The 21,576-nt window shown below is 42.6% G+C and overlaps 1 protein-coding gene and 1 pseudogene across 1 annotated transcript in view; both read left to right on the top strand.

Annotated features, from left to right (window-relative positions):
* Nucleotides 1–204: 204 nt before the first annotated feature.
* LOC126254161 (5S ribosomal RNA) lies at nucleotides 205–322 on the top strand (annotated as a pseudogene).
* A 1,800-nt stretch (nucleotides 323–2,122) lies between these two features.
* The window catches only part of LOC126253103 (uncharacterized), a 44,019-nt gene continuing 24,565 nt past the window's right edge, over nucleotides 2,123–21,576 (top strand). Inside the window, exons 1-2 of the mRNA XM_049954209.1 lie at nucleotides 2,123–2,196; nucleotides 12,827–13,015. Coding sequence (XP_049810166.1) covers nucleotides 12,956–13,015 — 60 coding nt within the window. The 5' untranslated portion in view covers nucleotides 2,123–2,196; nucleotides 12,827–12,955. The remainder of the gene's footprint in view (nucleotides 2,197–12,826; nucleotides 13,016–21,576) is intronic.

Raw genomic sequence — 21,576 nt, 5'->3', positions numbered from 1 at the left:
GTGGTAAGACTGTTTCACACAGAGAAAAAACTACCAACACGATGATGTATGTACATATCAAGGTACCACATATAAAAATATCTGCACTTCTGCACTTATACTTGTTAAACCGTGTATGTGGAGGTCGGTTTCACCATGTGTAGCGGGAGGAATAAAATACATGGAGCGAAAGGCTATTTACAACTTGTACAGGTACTAGAAAAGGGCAACGGCCTTGCCACAGTGGATACACCGGTTCCCATGAGATCACCGAAGGTAAGCACTGTCGGGCGTGGTCGGCACTTGGATGGGTGACCCTCCGGGCCGCCATGCGCAGTTGCCATTTTTCTGGGTGCACTCAGCCTCGTGATGCCAATTGAGGAGCTACTCGACCGAATAGTTGTGGCTTCGGTCAAGAATACCATCATTACGACCGGGAGAGCGGTGTGCTGACCACACGCCCCTCCTATCTGCATCCTCAGCTTAGGATGACACGGCAGTCGGATGGTCCCGGTAGGCCACTCGTGGCCTGAAGACGGAGTGAGTTAACAGGTACTATGTTACAAGAATCGAGGGGCGTGAAAGGGAAGCAGTGGTTGAAAAGTGAGATGGGGTTGAAGCCTTTCCCTGATGTTATTCAGTCTCTACACCGAGGAAGCAGTGAAGGGAACCGAAGAGAAATGTGGAGTGGGAATTAAAGTTCAGAGTGAATAAATAAAAACTCTAAAGTTTACCGCCGGCCGGAGTGGCCGAGCGGTTCTAGGCGCTACAGTCTGGAACCGCGTGACCGCTACGGTCGCAGGTTCGAGTCCTGTCTCGGGCATGGATGTGTGTGATATCCTTAGGTTAGTTAGGTTTAAGTAGTTCTAAGTTCTAGGGGACTGATGACCTCAGATGTTAAATCCCACAATGCTCAGAGCCATTTCAACAATTTTTTTGAAGTTTACGGGAAATAATAACTTTTATGTTTACCGATGATATTGTAATTCCATCACCGAAAGCAAAAGACTTGGAAGAGCATTTGAACGGAGTGTGTCTTGAAATAAGGATGTAACATTAGCATCAACAAAAGAAAGACAAGAATAATGGAATGTAGTCAAATTAAATCAGGTGATACTGAGAGAATTAGCATAGGAAACGAGACACTTAAAGTAGTAGAAGGGTTTTACTGTTTGGACAGAAAAATAAAATGTAGACTGACAATGGCAAGAAAAGCATTCTAACGAAGAGAATTTTGTTGACATCGAATATAGATTTAAGTGTTAGTAAATCATTTCTGAAGATATTTTTCTGGAGTGTAGCCATGTATTCATGTATTGAAGGGAAACGTGGACGATAAACAGTTTAGACAGTAAGAGAATAGCAATTTTTGATATGTGGTACTACAGAAGAATGCGGAAAATTACATGGCTCGATCACGTAACTAAGGAGGAGGCATTGAAAACAATTGGGGAGACAAGAAATTTGTGACACAACTTGACTAAAAGAAGGGATTTGTTGATAGGACGCATTCTAAGACAACAAGGGGACACGAAATTATTATTGGATGGAAGTGTGAGGGAGGGGGAGAGGGGCGAGGGGTTAAAAGTCGTAGAGGGGACGAAGAAGTGTATACAGTAGGAAGAATCAGAAGGATGTAGATAGCAGTAGTCATTCAGAGATGAAGAAGCTTACATGGGACAGAGTGGGACGGAAAGCTGCATCAAACAAGTCTTCGGATTGAAGATAACAACAGCAACTTTAGCAGGAGGAAATAAATTAACATCTGCTACAAGAAAAAATGTATACTGAGTGGTAATCAGAGAAAGGGTGGTCTTACGAGCAGCTGTTTGAACTGTATTTTACATTGAATTTTTGTGCAATCATAGCGCTACTCGTTACTGTCACTGTACTTAAATATTCAATCGGACTGTCTCATTCCCGTTCGGTGGTGACAGCTTTAGCCGTGCCTATATAAATCTGTTCCGTGTGTGAGAGGCGATATCACGTTTCATTTCGGTATAAGCGAGACCTGGGGCAAGAAGCACGGTCGTGGGTAGCGGACACTTTCTAGACAGCGAGTGCAACTGGAGGGGAGGAGTCTCGGGCCCAGGCCGCGTTATAAATGTGGCGGACGGTCGCTCGCGACCATTTGAACGCTGCCGGCTGCTACTCAAGTAGGCGCGTCTGCAAGAAGGCTCTGGGACGACGTGCCGTGCTGTGGACACGCGTGTCAAGGTAACAATCAGCAACGCTGCATTCGTCGTCCTTCATTGCTCTCTTACGATTCCCCTATTTTCTTGGACATAAACAGTGCTGTATGTCCAAGCTATTGACTGACAAGGCCGGTTGCGATTGGAATCTCAGTTTAATATTAATAACGATGGCGTGCAGAGATGGTCTTACGTCCTGGTCTTTCGTTATTACGTCTGTGAAGAGTGTCTTTAATGATACAGACTCTACACATTTCTCCTTTCTTTTCCCTAGTCTGGTCCTGAAAATCTGAGTATCAAATACGCTTTTCCTTGTGTGACTTGCATTACTTAACGTTATGTAAACAGAATCTCTTAAATTAGAAGTTGTGCACAGCATTATTATCAGTCTGTTATGTCGATACGGAGGTTACGTTTTAAGAGGATACTATACTGACGTGACTAATGTCCATGGATACCACCTCATATCGTGTCGGAAGTCTTTCTGCCTCGCATAGTGCAGCAACACGACGTGGCGTGGACTCAACAAGTCGTTAGAAGTCCCCTGGAGAAATACTGAGCCACGCTGCCTCTATAGCCGTCAATAACTGCGAAAGTGTTGGGGGCGTAGGTTTTTGTGCACGAATTGATAACTCGATCGTGTCCTATACATGTTCGATGGGTGACCGAATCATTCGCTAGAATTGTCAAGAACGTTCTTCAAACAAATTGGAAACAATTGTGGTCCTATGACATTACGCATTGCCAACCATAAGAATTCCATCCTTGTTTCGGAACATTAAATCCACGTATGGCTACAAATGGTTTCCCAGTAATCGAACACAGCCATTACCACTCAATGATTGGTTCAGTTGGACCAGAGGACCCAGTCCATTCCTGTCCATGGCTTCGTGGGGTCTTCCTTACCCTCTAACCATCAGCTGTTACCAAATGAACTCTGGACTCATCCGAACAGCCTACGGATTTCCAATCATCTACAGTCCAACTGATATGGTCATGAGCCCACGAGAGGCGCTGCAGACTATGTCGTGGTGTCAGCAAAGGCACTCGCGTCGGTCATGTGTTGCCTTAGCCCATTAGCGCCAAATTTCGCCGCACTGTCCTAACGGATTCGTCCGTCGTACGTCCCACATTGATTTCTGAAGTTATTTCGCCTAGTGTTACTTGTCTGTTAGCTCTGACAATCCTACGCAAACACCGCTGCTCTCGGCAGTTCAGCGAAAGCCCTCGAGCACTGGGTTGTCCATGGTGAGAAGTAATATCTGAAATATGATATTCTCACCACACTCTCTACACTGAGGATCTTGGAATATTGAATTCACCAACAATTTCCAGAATGGAATGTCTGATGCGTCTTGCTCCAACTGGCAATCGACATTCACAGTCTCTTAATTCCCGAAGAGTGGCCACAAACACGTAGGACACAGTTTCACATGAATCATCTGAGACAAAAGGCGGCTCCAACAACGCACCGCCCTTTCATACCTTCTGTACACTCGATAATACCGCCACCTGTATATGCGTGTGTCGCTATTCCACGATTTTTATCACCTCAGTGTACAATAGACCTTTGGCTGCGAGATGTGCAACAAGAGAGTCAATGAGTTTCTGAAAGGTACCAGCAGGGACGTGGAGCCATGGTGACTCCAGTGCTGTGGCCATTTGCGCTACGTTTCTAGATTGAGGATCCATACTGTGAACAGCCTTATAGCGATGGTCCCACAGATTCTCGTCTGGTTTTAAACCCGGGGAGTTTGGTGGTCAGAAGACTACAGTAAACTCATCGTGGTGCTCTTCGAACTATGCACCTACACTGAAAATTGTATGACATGTTACATTGTCCTAGTGATAGATGACCTCGTACCGAGGAAAAGCAAAATGTTGCAGGTGTGAAAGTGATCCCGAATGACAGATATATACTTGTGTTGATCCACTCTGCCTTCCAGAATGACGAGATCACCCAAGGAACGCCACAGAAACATTCCGCAGACCACAATGCTCCGTCCTCCGGCCTGGACTCTCCCGATGATTGTTGCAGGGTGTTTGTTTTCAGATATAGCGTAAAACGTGATTCACCTGTAAAGGTGGACGTCCAGTGGCCGTATTGCGATTCAAATTCCAGCCTTGGTCGCCGATGAACAGCAGTCGCCATGGGTGCACGAACCAGACGACTGCTGCAGAGGCCGATACCAACCAACGTTCGCGGAAAGGCCGTTGAAGAGACAGTTAGTAGCCCTTTGGTACATCTGGGTGGTCAGTTGCTTGATAGTTACACGTTTATTTGCTCGTCCACATCTCAGCAGCCGTCGTTCACCCACGCTATCTATGGTCTGTGGTGCTCCACAATTGCATCGGCGCTACGGTGGTTGGTTATTGCACGTTGACGTCGAAGAAAGGCGACGGTCACATTAATGTTCAGTAGAAGGTTACCAATTAATTTGCGGTATCACTCCACGAACGGTCAGTAGGCAATCTCCAAACGTCTTGTTCTTTCCTACAAAGTCATCTTGGTACTGATAGCTCCTTGTGAATTAGTTGTTAGTAACAAAGGAATTGCAGCATTGTTTCAGTAAACACAAGACAAATCAACAATTTGCCCTTGAATAGCACATACTCAATGATTGTACATAATTGTGTGCGTTATCCTGCTGAAAAGACGATGATATGCGGCAAAATTCAGGTTTACGAATTGAAATTGAAAATATTTATCACTGCACACCGTCTTTGTGTAATGTACAGGTTTTTCGCAGTAGTTTCTATTTTTTTGTAATACTGTACGTACGAAGCAGTTGGGCCACTTTGGCTTCGAAGAATAAGAAAAAAAAAATATAGTGAAAGCAAAAACACAGGAATGCAACAACTGGAAACATTTAGTAATTTCAACATATAAAAATAATTTTGCCAGGCCATCAGATGTAGTATTCATTATGTATTTTTTGTTACCTAGTTCCACTTCCTGAGGGCAAGGCTGGGCGGTGTGGCCAAGCGGTTCTAGGCGCTTCAGTCTGGAACCGCACGACCGCTACGGTCGCAGGTTCGAATCCTGCCTCAGGCATGGATGTGTGTAATGTCCTTAGTCAGTTAAGTTTAAGTAGTTCTAAGTTCTAGGGGACTGATGACCTCAGATTTTAAGTCCCATAGTGCTCAGAGCCATTTGAACCTGAGCGCAAGGATCTCTAGCTGCTACAATATGCCTTCCACACCATCACTGAACAGCATTATACCTAAGGACTGTCATTGGCTATCAAACGTCTCTTGCGTTATGTCCCCCCGATTTTCTTTTCTTTACTTCACTCAATGACCTTCAAAATTACGCTAGGATAACTTTATGCCCCCGCATATGTCAAAGATACTGCTTCAACTTTTTATTTTAAACATGCTGTGATTAAAAAATGCCATTGGGAAGTATGATAATCTCGTTTTGCAACACTTGGTCAATATCGTGGTTAAGCAGAAGATGAAAAGCCAAAAATGGTTTTTCTTCCACTGAGCTAAACCAAAGTTCCTCTTAATTAAAAATTTGGCTGAAAAATATACATTTTTGTGTCACCATACTGTAAAATGAATGATTCTGTAGAAGCCTTTGCTACTATAATGAATGTCTTTTTATTTTTCGCACACGCACCGTATAACAGGAGAGACCAAAATAAAATTAAAATGGTCATATGGTAGGCAGAATTTCCTTTGAATTATCCAAGGTATATTAAATCTTACCAGTAGCTACTCAGCTCCGAAGTATTCTCTGCTGTTACATATACTTTCTTAACAGCTGCCTCTTTATCTGAAGCAAGAAATTCCTTGGGAATGTCACCTGCCCTACTGCCCTATATTCCTTCCTAGTTCTCTTCAGTATCGGACGTAAGATCGACATTGACTATATGCCATAAATGTGAGCTCATCAACTAAGAAAAGTTAAACATCTAACTTCCACTTACATTTCCTATCAGTTATTTTCTCTTCATTTCGTTGTCTACGTCTACATGCACACTGTAAAACACTGAAGAGAGCCCCAGAGGATGAATAGTTGACATAGTGCCAGGCGTTACGGGTTCTTCCGTTGCAACCGTGTATGGAGCGTGGGAGGAATGACTGTTTGGATGCTTCTCTGAGTGCTGCAATGAATCTAATCTTGTCTCTACAGTCCCTACTAGAAAGAGCTGTAGGAGATTGAGAAATACCTCTTCATTCTCCACTTAATGATCGTTCCTGAAGCATATAAGTGGGCTTTCATGGGCCAAATTAATTTTAGAAGTCTGTCAGTTCAGTTCTTTCAACATTTTCGTGACGCTCTCCCATAAGCCAGATAACCTGAGACCATTCGTGCCGCCATACTTTGCCGCCCTTGTCTCTATACTGTGCGTTCAATGACCCCTGGTAATCATATCGTCAATATTCTCAACTGGCACGTACAAGTGATTTGTGAGCGGTCTCATGTGTAGACCGACTGCATTTTCCCAGTGTCCTGCCAATGTTCCGACGGCTACAACCTGCCTTACTCTATGGACTGAGCCTATGTGGCAATTTCATCCATATCAAAACAAATCGCCACGCTCAGCTGTATTTATGAGCTGCTGGTCCCGGTTGTAACTCATTGATGTTCGTCCTTGAACCTGTCTTATTAAGTTTTGTCGTAGTCGTGTTTTGTTCAGAAGGTGATTTAGGTGCGTTTTCCAGTTCAGGTGTCGGTCAAAATATACTCCAAGGTATCTGGCTGAGTTGGTCAGTGTGAGTGGCGTGATCCATAGTGTTAGTCGGATGTCGTTGTCGTCTTGTTGTCGTTTTTTTGTCAGATGTCTGTGTTTGAAAAGAACTGTCTGTGTTTTGTTGGAATTAGGCCGAATTCGCCATTTGGTCGGGAAGCTCAGTTCAAGAAGAATTGTTAAGTTTTATCAGTGTTCAGATTCTACTCAGAGAAGAGGTTTCTTTGTCTTTCTTACATCGGAGAATGGGATTTTGTGCTAAGATTTCTGCACACTTAGTGCTGTGACCCAACAGGGGACATGAAAAAAGGGGTGGGAGGGGTTTGGGCCTCGACACACTGGCAGTGCCGTAAAGAGACCCCACTGCTAGTGCGACGTGTACCACGCCCTGACCTTCCTAAGAAAAAAGAAAAAAATGGATTGATGGTAGGTTGATATACTTTTAAAAAAGGTGGTAGAGCACTTGCCCGCGAAAGACAAGGGTCCCGAGTTCGAGTCTCGGTCCGGCAAACAGTTTTAATCTGCCAGGAAGTTTCATATCAGCGCACACTCCGCCGCAGAGTGAAAATCTCATTCAGGCAAGAATGTGGTCGTGCATAAAGCACACTTTGAAAAATTATTGAAATTCATACTGGTTCAGGTATTTCTTAGACATTTTTGCTCCACCATAAGATTATGTGGTCGGCAATTAGTCTTAGCTGACGGCTTAAATCTGTTTTGTGTGAATGTTTAGTTTCTTACATATTTCTATACAGCTAACTTTTGCTCTAGTCTCATCGTGATTTCATCAATTTCTCCAGTGATTTCTTGAGAAGATTGAGGTGAGTCTTTGAAGTCAAAATGCCGGCCAGTGTGGCCGTGCGGTTCTAGGCGCTTCAGTCTGGAACCGCGTGACCGCTACGGTCGCAGGTTCGAATCCTGCCTCGGGCATGGATGTGTGTGATGTCCTTAGGTTAGTTAGGTTTAAGTAGTTCTAAGTTCTAGGGGACTGATGACCTCAGATGTTAAGTCCCATAGTGCTCAGAGCCATTTGAACCATTTTTTTTTTTTTGAAGTCAAAATTTCTAGACGGTGAAAGATTTTCTCATCTTGGAGCCTCCTGTACTGAAAGCACATGCTATTTAATAAACATCACAAATCATTTTCACCGCGTGAACTGCGTTCTTTCGTTGTTATGAACGAATTTCAAAATGCAGCGAGTTTCTTGTGTTCTATGTCCAAGATTCGAAGTAAGATTTTAGGGTTTTTATAATGCGGCCAGTGGGTAATAAAAGGTGGCCGACCGCTGTACTAGCGCAGCGTGAACGTGGAGTAACCTAATATTGGAAACAACGGCGGTGCGGAAATACCGGGTGATCAAAAAGTCAGTATAAAATTGAAAACTGAATAAATCACGGAATACTGTAGATACGGAGGTACAAATTGACACACATGCTTGGAGTGACATGGGGTTTTATTAGAACCAAAAAAACATAAACGTTCAAAAAATGTCCGACAGATGGCGCATCATCTGATCAGAATAGCAATAATTAGCATAACAAAGTAAGACAAAGTAAAGATGATGTTCTTTACAGGAAATGCTCAATATGTCCACCATCATTCCTCAACAGTAGCTGTAGTCGAGGAATAATGTTGTGAACAGTAGTGTAAAGCATGTCCGGAGTTATGGTGAGGCATTGGCGTCGGATGTTGTCTTTCAGCATCCCTAGAGATGTCGGTAGATCACGATACACTTGCGACTTCAGGTAACCCCAAAGCCAATAATCGCATGGACTGAGGTCTGGGGACCTGGGAGGCCAAGCATGACGAAAGTGGCGGCTGAGCACACGATCATCACCAAACGACGCGCGCAAGAGACCCTTCACGCGTCTAGAAATATTGGGTGTTTTTTTTTTTTGGTTGTAATAAAACCGTATGTCATTCTAAGCATGTGTGTCAATTTTTACATCTCTATCTACATTATTCCGTGGTTTATTAAGTTTTCAAATTTATACTGACTCTTTGATCACCCGGTATATTAAGGGCAATCCACTTCCGTACGACTCTTTTTTCTCACAGGAGTTGTAGCATCGCACATGTCTTGACCACTGGGTAAATTTTAAAATGAGTTGCAAGCTCCCCAGTCATGTCAGCCACAAAACACGGAAGCTGCATCGTAGGGTGTACAGGTCGAGACGTAACACGATCTTCCTCAGATACCTTCTCTCGTTGTGGAATGACGTTGTAGCTCAACATAAAAATTCTTAACGTTCTGACGTCCAAGCTGTAGATTTATTTCACTGCGACTGCTACTTCATAGTATGTTCTGGTTTTTCCTGAAATGTATCTACGGGTACGGTCAAAATCATCCATGCAACAGACACGAAGAGCACAATATGTTTTTCAGGAACTACACTCCTCAGAAGATTTTTAGGAACATGACTTTGGGCGTCTGCCATTTTCCATTGAGCAATAGTTAAGGTCTGGATATGTTATCTTTTCCTTTCACAAATTAAGAACACTGCAAACCATCATTACATCCCCGATTGCTTAAAAAAAAAAAAACAAAAAAACAAAAAAAAAAACAAAAAAAACCTCAAATGTCCCACATTTGTCGAATAAAAGTGGAAATAATCATTCATTCCTTCATCTTGGGTACTTTTCATTGGACTTAGAGAGCTTCAATAACGTTTACACCCTCCGTGAGCGTTTATCACAGCCTGACATCTATGTGGCGTGCTCCGTACACGTCTATGAAGGTCCGCCTTCTGTATCCATTCCAATTCTTCAGCGAGAACCCATGAGAGTTCTTGGACAATTTGTGATGGAGCAGGAGGACCACGGAAATGTCTTTCAAGCATGTCCCACTTATGAACGATGGTGTTGATCTCGGGACTCACTACCGGCCATTGCATCACTCCAACTTCCAGGCGTCGCAAGACATCCCTGCTGACGCGCGCCACATTGGTTCTGGCTTTAGAAGGAATCCAAGGCCACAATCGTATGCAGCAGCCGCCACATGATCCTACAGGATGCGTTCGATGTACTGCCTGATGGTAATAGGGCCATAGGCACCAACAAGATCCGTATGCCCGTCAGCACTGAAGACCCCCCACAACATCACATAACCTTGGAAATGATTTCCTAGACAACATTTGATAGGTACCCCTCACCACGGGTCTCCGCTCACAATCACGGTGATCAGGGGATTTATGGACTCGTCTTTGATAAACACGTTAAGCCAGTGACGAAGTTGACAGTTGCTGAAGGCGACCTGCAAGATATTGTCATACCAAGCGAGGAACTCGAACATGACAGTTGGGTCACTAGATGTTTTCTCGTAACCTGCACGGACACAGCGGCTCCAGGGATCGTCTTGCAGTGCTCTGGCAGCGTCCATACAACGTCACAGCGCAGAGGTGGCCAGACGTCGGTCTTCACGCAGGGTTGCAACGCGTCAGTGACTTTATCCAACTTTCCCTGTGTACTGACTTGTCTCCCTGTAGCGTCTCCACAATCTATGGATAACACATGGAGAGGCATTGGCATCTGCAGCAACACGACCGCAAATCCATCCTTTTCGGATTAAACAGACTGCACTTGGATTTTGCACTGCTTTACGATGTCGCATTGCACGTGCTTGGTAGAATACAACGTCTACACATGAACTACCGTCTCTGTACCTCACTTGAAAATACTGGTTCACCGGTACTCACTTCCTACTTAGGGATCACTTGATACTAGAATGCATAACATATCCAATAGATGTCGAATGGTCTTAATTGTTCAAAATGGTTTAAATGGCTGTAAGCTCTTTGGGACTTAACAGCTGAGGTCATCACTCTCCTAGAATTAGAACTACTTAAACCTAACTAACCTAAGGACATCACACACATCCATGCCCGAGGCAGGATTCGAACCTGCGACCGTAGCAGCAGCGCGGTTCCGGACTGAAGCGCCTTGAACCGCTCGGCCACATCGGCCGGCTTTAAATTGTTGCCTACACCGAAAATGAAGGTAAAAGCTATGGAGTAAGACCACTGGTATCGCCTATATCAAAACAGATTTAACATACCGGACGTTGATACACGTTTCCCTTAATTATTTTTAACAGTGTGTATTTTCGTTATTAGTTTTTGTTATGCACTGTTGAGCCAAAACGTTAAGACCACCTGAACAGCGTGTTGGTCCACCTCTGGAACACAATAAAAAAGTGATTCTCCGTGACATGGATTCAACCCCTTGAGAGGTTTCCGAAGGTAACTGAAACCATGCATCCCCGAGCAAGTCACGCAGTTCTCGTAAATTACGGGCCGGATGTTCGAAAGCGCGGAGCTGGTGCCCAATAGCGACCCAGTTGTGTTTCATTGGGTTCAGGTCAGGCGACTTTGGTGACGAAGATATTAACGCGAATTTACTACCATGATTCTCAAACTTTATGTAACACGATACTGGCCGACTGATACGGACAGTTATCCTACTGTATTTGTGCCATCGCTGTCGGGGAAGACACAATGCGTGTAACGACGCTGCCCACCCATGTGTAACGACCAAGTCGTCTGTTTCCCATTGGGAGTTTTTCGTTGCACTCCTGAGCAACATCAGTAAGTGGTGGAACGTCGTCTTGCTAAGATTGTGGCGTACTATGGATGAGACCAAGCCAGCCCTGGTATAAATTGTTCCACTCTTCAATGGCGATTCTACATAAGTTTCCACCCATGTTCCACCAGGTTCATGTTCAGAAAACAGACAGGCCGCTCCGTTCTAATGATGCTAGCATGCTGAAGGAACATATTCACCAGATCAGCATGATGAGCACGCAGTTTAGTATCCAGCAACATGAAATTTTCGTCAAAAAGTATGCGATGCGGTCGGAATATTGGTCGCAGAATCAAGTCTATGTACAATAGAACAGTGAGATTGCACTAAAAAGTCGCGGCAGGGGTTGAATGGACCCATGTAATAGCACTCCAGAAAGCCACTCCACAAACGCCTCATTGCACATGTGATGAATAGTATTGGAGGCGTTCGATAGTACCTACGTCTCCTATCAGTTCGATGCGATACATGACGCCCTATATCCTGTTCGAACGCCTTATTCAATTCTGGAGCACAGAACCCTCGGTTCCTTTAAATCAAAAGTCTTAGCATTCTGTGGACCGGTAGATCGGTAACGGCATGTGCGGTGTAAGTCCTCAACACCATCAGCTGATTGGAAACGATTCCATGTACGCACACATCACTTCCACTCCAGTGCACACGTCGAGCAACTTCGATGTTTGATAAGCCTTCTGCGCATAACGTGATGAAGCGAACCAGACCACTAGTCTCTTCTCCATCCTGGGGTAATGGATGTTCATTGTACTGTTTCACAAATGTTTCTAATAGCTCCATACTGGTTCTTTATTTTCAACTGAAATGCTGAAATCCATTCCAATGCGAAGATCTGCCTGTAGGCAGTGCTAAGAGTAAATGTACGTACCTTCCAAACATTAGAGGTGACCTCTCGATTGTTATAGGAACAGTCACAACAGCAAAACTTTTGTTGATGTATGTATGTTGCTACTGAGAATTTTTGTAATATCTACAGCGAACATGAACATGGATATTGTGTACCCGAGGAAATATTGGAAGCGAAGTGTTCATGTCCCAAAATATTGGTGCCACTATCCTTCTTTGATGTCATATATGTATTACGTCATTGTGTTGACTAACGCTTATTCTCAGTGTAAGGTGTATTTGCTAACAGTAGCTTTCTTTAAACCCATTTAACAAATGAAACCTGTTGAATTGTTACACGTCACATGTACATTAGATGAAACAGCGGTATCAACTACTGCTAGAAACAGTTTCTTTAATTTTTATTGAAGTAATGCTAATAGCAGGACTGCAGGATGCATTAATAACAGCTGTAGTTGTTCGTAAAGTATACTATTACCTCACGAGGTTGGATTTATTTGTTTATCTCATTTGCAGACTCCAAATTCAGCCCATAAACAACGCTTAAAGAATTCATCATTGTGGGAGGTGTCTTACCATTGGTGTGAGGAAAGAGTTCTGTTCCAGTTTGGTTGGGCTAAACCACTGGAGAAGCGTTTAGTCGCTATGAAGCACGTAACGTCACTGCTGTTGCTAGCGCTGTTGCTGCCTGCCCTGCACAGTGTGGTGAGTTTGTTGTGTGTAATATGCAGAGATACCCTATGAAGAAAAATATTATATGCTACAACAAGAATTTTACTATAACGTACTGTTTAGCACAGTTTTTCCGTTAGACTGCATATAATTTCTCGTTGTAATTAGCATACTTAAGCAGACTATTTTCTAAATTAATTTAGTGATCTGCTCTGCAGTTATCTGTGATAAGTCTCTTAAAAGCAATTAAATATTAACGACATACTTTCAATCCAACGAATGGAGTGCGACAGACCAATTAATAGAAAGTTTGATGCATTTCATTCCGAGCTATTGGAGTTAAACTTGTGAAAATCAGATTCCAGGTCTTTGTTAACTTCATAAATTATTCACATAACAGCTAATGCACGCTATATCGGTTAAAACGTTATAGTTCATCTAATGTTTACTGTTCTGTGGACATACTGTGGAATCATAGTGCCCACTTTATCATTATTATTATTATTATTACTGTTGTTTTTATTTGCGCATTTGTTCCAGCGAAGTTCTGTGTCAGTGACACAAGCTCATGGTACGTATTGTTAAATGTATACATTTATTTTAGAAGAAATATCAGAACGTATTTGTATCAAAAAATTAATAATAATAATAATAATAAACATTCAGCATGAACATTCATTTCCAAAGCACAGTAGTGAGGAAATATCCGATCAGGGCCTATCAGAATGTACCTCCAGAAATGATGCGAGGACACAAAGGAAAAGCCAGATCAAAATGGCTGGATCATGTTAATAAGCCAGCCTCACCTTTATTTGGATATTATTTGTAGTTTTGAATTGAACTCAATGGGACACATGTGGATAAGTGTACCGAAAGTCCCTACATTTGTACAGACTTTTCTACTATCATATTTATTTCAGTTAATTTGTGTCATAGGCTCGGGAGTCATTGTTAAATAGAGCAAACAAATTAGACTAATAAAATTCACAAGGCTTCCGGTTCATGATAACACAAATAACCGCCATAAGTGTGCAGAACAGCATTTTGCCTATCCTCTAAATCAGCTGTCCTCGAAACCAGACAAGGAATTCTTTATTTCTTTCAATTAAAAACCATATGCTTGCCTTATGTGCTCATTTGGAGACTTTTTTATTGTTTACGTGAATCTCTATAATTAGAATTCGATCAGCTGCTGTAGAGAGCAGTCCCTCTCGTACACGGTCCGTCAGCTCAGTACTGCAGCCAGTGGTCCTAGTAACAGTCAAATTCACAGCGAACAGCAACTGATGCTGCAAACAGTGGCGGCGCTGTTACGTAGACACAGAATGGACACGCGAGGCGTGGTGTTGCCATGTCTGGCCATCCGCAGTAGGCGCTTCTGTCTGACCGCTGCCCCTCGGCCGTGCTGTTGAGAACTACAGTAGTTGGTTTAACATGTTGTTGTTGTTGTTGTGGTCTTCAGTCCTGAGAATGGTTTGATGCAGCTATCTGATTTAACATAATGCCTTTGAAATACTATCGGTTCCCGTCAGATCACCGAAGTTAAGCGCTGTCGGGCGTGGCTGGCACTTGGATGGGTTACCATCCCGGCCGCCATGAGCAGTTGCCATTTTTCGGGGTGCACTCAGCCTCGTGATGCCAACTGAGGAGCTACTCGACGGAATAGTAGCGGCTCCGGTCAAAGAAAACCATAATAACGACTGGGGGAGCGGTGTGCTGAGCACACGCCCCTCCTATCCGCATCCTCAGCTGAGGATGACACGGTGATCGGATGGTCCCGATGGACCACTTGTGGCCTGAAGACGGAGTACTTTAAAATACTACTTACCACGAGAAGTGACTAAATTTGATGAACCAAACAGTGGCAGACGATTTGACAAAATTTAACCTAAGTATTGCTGAGAAATAAACAGTGATATCAAGGTTTAGCATCCCGTCTATGACGCACTATTAAATACGGATGAAACGTTCTGATAGGACAAAATGGTGAAGATAATCGGCCAGTTTCTGGTGTTTTTTTTTCTTTTTTTTTCGTCATAGAGGTCATTCTGAGATTCGCCTTAGTCGACGTAAGGAAAGCCGTAAATCTGGATAGTTGGACGGGGAATTAACTCACTCTGCCCCTTGAAATGAATGCTGTGTTTTAACTACTGCACCCTTTGCTCGGCCTGTTTATCAGAACAAGGATTCACCACATTTCTAGAGGAACTCGTATCCAGTTTTGAAAACAGGTCTCTCTTACGTAATTTGGCTAAAATCGAATAAGCCTTAGTTTATTATGGAATAACAGCACATTTCATGAACGAAGCGTGAAATTATTTAGTACTCACATACTATATTTGACATAAATTATCCTGTTTCCATTCGTGACTTAACTTACAATGAAAGTAATAGTGATGTACTGAGACACTTATCTACTGTTGCTACCAGCATGTGAGGACCAATTTTCTGATCGAATTCTGATTATAGAGATTCATGTAAACATTAAAAAGTGTCCAAATGTGCACATAAGACGAGCACATGGTTTTTAATTGAAAGAAATAAAGAATTCCTTGTCTGTCTTCGATGATAGTTGATTTAGAGGATAGGTAAAATACTGTTCTGCACACTTATCATAGCTCTATAAACTACTATTTAAGCATTGTATCTGTACCGCAGTTCAGAATCCGTTATAGACAGTACATCCTTCCCATAACTGGCTGGGTAAGTCATTTCAAAGGTCGGAGGAGGGCTACGCCATACCAACTCCAACAACATCGTTTCCAATAAAGTAGTCTGATGTTCAAAACAATCTATGGATTAATTAATTTATGGGTTAATTAATTTTATGGATTAATTAATTTTATTTTACTTACCTGTAAGAAATTGATTAGACTTTTCGCCATGCTTAAATGTATGTTAAAATTTACTGACCCGTGATCGGTAGATTTATGCTTTAAATTACGGCAACGTACTCGGACGTCTACGCTGAAATCAGACTGGAAGAGTGCATTGCCACTGCCGTTGGTCGTTTTGAACATAACTTGTGTTGGTCAATTGTCTTGTTTCTCGTCAGAATCCACATAACTAGACTAACCGCTTGTGATGTTCTTTAATGTGTGCTACCACTGGTACTGTACAAGTGTCGGTGTGGGAACTTTTCAAAATACGATATCTCGTAAACGACCAGCACTAGAACGCTGCAACAGACCTCACTGACATTCTGATTTACTCTACTTTTAATTTCGTAATGTCAATAGCCATTGTTCGATTTGAAAAAGTGTATATTTGCACAAAAATACACCATCTAAGGATTATTAGAATCTGTTGATTGGCTGATGATATGAGGCCCTGACTGCCAGTTAATCTGTGAAAACCACACATCAACAGCGCTTTCCATTTTCGCAATATATGCGGTGCAAGTTTTACGTTATTCAGGCTGTATATTTTTTATGTGTCTTATTGTTCCAGAAATAACATAAAAATAACTTCAGTCCACCAGTTCTAACAAAGGTTTTTTGACTTTAGTTGTAATGCAAATGGCGGAGTAGCAACCCGCTACTAATCTTTACCACCTGAGAGCTCCTTTGCTCCACTCCCTGCTGGTAAAGATTTAAGTGAAAAAAAAGCGAGCCCTACAGTGCTCCTAGACCTACTCTATAAAGAAAACCTTTTCCAGCCGTTCAGCGCTATAATATACTCAAACACGCGACCTGAAAAACCGTCATGCGCAGGAGTATGGCCGCTCCTAATACAACACAGAGTTTACCGTCAGTATGCGAGGTTCCAGATACTGGATGGGATATTCAGAACAACGAATCGATACCTAAGATTCAGAATCGGTCAACTGCGTGAGATCTTCCAATCCTGTAAGAGAAAGACCAAACTAGGTGGCGAAATGGTTGCATTCTGATAACGCTGACTTGAAGTAAAATTTATTCCATTGTATTCTGCGAGGCTCGTACAGCAAGTGTTATGAATTATTTCAAATCGGTAGGTTTTAAAGTTATTTAATTTCAATAATGCATTTCGCCATTTTGGGACATGGTCGGACTTTCTACAAAAGAAGAAAACAATCCGTTAGCTACACATAGAGAGAAGGGATGGTAGTATCTTGTACGACTATGTGAATAAATAAACTAAAATTAATGTTAAAACTTACGCAGAAGTACCTGGATATAAAACGCATGCGTTATGGAGCCACAGAAGCTTGGAGATAGACCTTAAGGATACCAGCAGACACCGCACAGCATAGCACCGCACCTACTAACGTATAAACGCAGTGTAAGTTGCGCACGGCACAATATGTTCATTTAACGCTCACACAAACATGATGGTCCAATGGTCAAATGACTCTGAGAACTATGGGACTTAACAACTGAGGTCATCAGTCCCCTAGACTTAGAACTACTTAAACCTAACTAACCTATGGACATCACACACATCCATGCCCGAGGCAGGATTCGAACCTGCGACCGTAGCAGCACCAAACGTGACTACGACAGAATAGAAAGCACACACAGCACTAGTGTGGATAGATAACCAAATGGCTGGTAAAATTAGCCGCAAGACGCGCTGTGTAACACAAGTAGCTAACACGTGTTTGTGCGAAGTATAAGAAGTTATAGAAAAACGAAGTATGTATTAACACGCGCATATTTTTTTTTTTTTACATTTTTGTATTTCTTTATTCTTAATATCTGAGGATAAGTCTTTCCTTTTGAAACTCCTGATTCTGGTGCCTGAATTTTGGATTTATTGGTTACTGAATCTATGCGGTGTACGCGCACTTTAAATTTTAGCCAATTTACTGTGCATTACGTCTTTATAACACACTTGATTCACTATCTATCGTGCTACCATAACTTTACCTTTTTCCTTTTCCTTATATATTTGGTTTTCTGTAATTTGTGTAATTTCTAATGTTGTGGCTATACGTATTTTAATCTCTTCGTTTTACCTAGCTTTATGTTCATGTAAGCGTCTTATGACTACTTTTGTGCGTCGTCTGGCTATCTTTTGCGACCCAAGTTCTACGTGCGCTTTCTTGTCTGTCATAGTCATATCTGCGTGAGACCTAAACGGATGTATTGCACCGTGCGAAGCTGATACTGCGTTTATACTTTTGTGAGCGTGCTCCTATGCTGTGCTGCTACGGCGATGTCTGCTAATTTGCCTAAAGCCAAACTCTAATTCCTTATGACTCTACGACGGACGGGTTTTTTACCTTGTTACCTTCGCGTAAGTTTTAAAGTACCTTTTAGCTTATTTATTCGCGGTAGCGTCACAGGATGGGACAACACCCCTCCGGTATTTGTCCTTAATGGTTTTATTGTTTTGTAGACAATCTGATAATGCCCCAAAAGGACGAAACGCTTTGCAATCCAGACTGTTTTCCAACGTGAAACTGATTTTAACCCCTCACCAGCCTATTCTTACAGAATTTTCTCTTAATTTTGTAATATAACTTCAAACGAATTCCGGAATACCTTTCCCAACATGGTCTTCCTCAGCCGAGATAATACTTCATCTATAACGTCTCTGTAGCCTACGATATTTCTTTATTTGCGGGGCACACTACTTAGTAACCCAAAATGAAGCAACTACTGTTCGCACACAAAAGTGGGTTGGTCACTCATTACCTGGCATCTAATACTGCTGTTAGTGCAATTGTGGAACCAGGAAGTATCGGCACGGGTGCAGAGATGCGAACAAGTGGCGAGTCATACCGCCCAGTAACAAAGCGCTAGCGTTACGCAATAGGTGGCTGGAGAAAGTTGTCTGTGGACCACGTGGGTAGTTGGGGAGCGGCCAACCGCATAGGTCACTGGCCCGTCTCAGGTACCAGTGGGACGCTCCATTGCAGTCCAGAAAGCTATCCCTGCTGTACCGTATCAGGACCAAGCAAACGTCAGATTAGAGCAGTGTGTTGTTACGGACAAAGATTTCAAAACTGTTTATAAAATCGGTTTGAAGAAACATCCAGCGTTACGTGTGGACTGATAAAATAGTTTTACGAGCTATTTACCGTGGTTTATATTTACATCCACACGCAAATAAGTTTTCGTTGTATATAGCTTAGGGTATTACGGGCATCCCCTTTTTGCTCCATGCACGAATGATGTGGACGAAGGGGCTCAGGCGTTCAGATTGACAAACAATACTCACTTTTCTGTCTAACGAGGCTTTTGTGAACTACCTCCTTCGTAGATCGTTGCATTTCCTTAATTATATTCCAACAACTTCGGCATGTGGTTTTACCAAAAATAGTTTTTTGTGGGTTCTATACTTTAGCTAGCCTCGGACGGTTTCATACTTCAGGTTCCTACGGTATCCGGTGATTTATCTCCAATAGTGTAATCAAATAATAATGGATCTTTCCAACTTCTAGTTCCTGTGAGGAGAGTGATTATTACGCAGTTATTAATGTCTGTCATGGGCCAACGACCCATCGACTTTTCCCAATTTATGAGAAAGCTTCGCTGCACCTGACCCCCGCAGTAAACTGCTTCCAGAAGGAGAGAGGGCTCTTTCACACTTTATAAAATCATACAGTTGTTCGAACAGGTCCAGTTGTGGTTTTAGTTGGTTTTCTATTCTGCAATCACTTATCACAGTACCTGCTATGTCAACGACCATTGAAAGGAAGTACAATTGTATGAGCTTCCGCAGTGTAAACAATCCCGGAGGACCAAATTCTACGTTTCGGCATTTTCTTTGTTATCCTGTATTGTGAGCGTGCTACTTTGTAGGCTGCTGGATCTACTTAGTGAAATTTCATAAAATCCCATTTCTTTTTCGATTTTTCAACTTGGCGTAGTCTGCATTTCGGTCAGTACACGTGACCCATCGTTTCTCCATATGAACTGATACCATTCTTGAAGTGCCCTTGTTTGAGGTCATAGACAGGCTTTTCACTGAATTCCATAATTTTTCGATGAATTTTTGTCTAGACGCGAACAGAGCTGAACATTGGAGAACCTGCTGGATAGGCTCGACATTCCAGAAAGCGGTATTTCAGTGGTATTCACGAGTTACTCTTTTAACCCTCACAAATTAATTATTTAGAAGAATGTGTCCCTCATGCCAGAGCAGCAGACCTCAGCAGTTAGCGAGTCTACGTCAGTTGCAAATTCTAATAGAAAGAAGATGGTTCTGTTGCTAAGTACTTCTCGTGGCAGAGGCGATTGTCAGCAGTTGCAGGAAGTGTTGGGGGTGTTATTATCAGGTCATTAGCATTGTGAAGCCTTGTGTAGGATTGGCTCTGGTGACTTTTAACATAGAGGAGTTATACAGGAGGGGGGAGGGCGGTTGTTTGGGGCAGCAGACCAGACAGGGAGGTCATCGGTCTCATCGGATTAGGGAAGGACGTGGAAGGAAGTCGGCCGTGCCCTTTCAAAGGAACCATCCCGGCATTTGCCTGGAGTGATTTAGGGAAATCACGGAAAACCTAAATGAGGATGGCCGGACGCGGGATTGAACCGTCGTCCTCCCGAATGTGAGTTCAGTGTGCTACCCACTGCACCACCTCGCTCGGTCACAGTTATACAGGAATTTTACGAATAAGGCTCAGGTAGTGTTTGTAGGCGAGATGTGAATAGTCTTGATAGGGACGGGGAGTATAATATAGATGGTGACTTGAAAAAAAGTAGCTACTCAAACTGGTGGTACAAATGTGCATTTCGTGCAACGTTTCTTCGTCGTGATCGGCCTCAATACGGCTGTCAGGAGTATTAATGTGAGGCTTCAGAAGGCACTGATAACAGAGGGCATGGCTCACATTGCAGTGGTGTCACCTTTTACGCCTGCTAAAATTCACTCTCTTTATTGACGAAACCACTTTCGACAAGGGTTGAGTATTCATGTAAAGAGGGAATTAGCATATTTCATCAAAATATACAAGGTATGAGAGATTTAGTGAATGCTTATAGATGTTGACTCTGACATTATTGGTATTTCAGAGCACTTCTTAAATAAGGTGACAATTCAGGGGCTTCCTTTACCAGGATACAGGTTATCTGGTTGTTTCTCTATATGTGGTCGAGGGGATTGGCCATGTACGTAGAAAGCGGTATTCCATTTGAGTCCATTGATGTTTCAGATGTTGCATGGTACAGGTATTTGAATGCTGTGCAGATGTGCTTGATTTTAGCGGAATTTCTGTGTCGTTATTTATAGATCCCCTGTCTTATTTCAGGACATTTCTGTTCATGCTAGAGAGGGATCTTGGTACAATTTATAGGAAGTGCAAAATTTTGTTGTACGTGATGACTCCAATATCAATTGTGTAAGAGAGTGTGTCAGAAAGAGGATGCTGGTAGGTCTCCTTAATTCCTATCATGTGATGCAAATTGTACTATTTCCAACGAGAGTGCAGGGGAACAGTAGCACAAGCATAGACAAGATTTTGGTTTCATTCTTCATTACTAGAGGGGCATTCTGTTAACAAAACGATGAATGGGCTTTCAGACCACGACACACAGATTTTAACACAAGAAGTTTCTTTACTTAATCACATGTTAAATTTAATTATAAACTGAATATAAAAGCTTTTCCAATCGCAACAGAGATCTTTTTAAACTCATTAAGGAACAACAGTGGCACGGTATTTATAG

The sequence above is a fragment of the Schistocerca nitens genome, chromosome 4 (assembly GCF_023898315.1).
Source record: "Schistocerca nitens isolate TAMUIC-IGC-003100 chromosome 4, iqSchNite1.1, whole genome shotgun sequence".
In the NCBI taxonomy this organism is placed as follows: Eukaryota; Metazoa; Arthropoda; class Insecta; order Orthoptera; family Acrididae; genus Schistocerca; species Schistocerca nitens.
The sequence above is the reverse complement of the archived record's forward strand: the minus strand, read 5'-3'. Positions and strand labels throughout refer to the sequence as shown.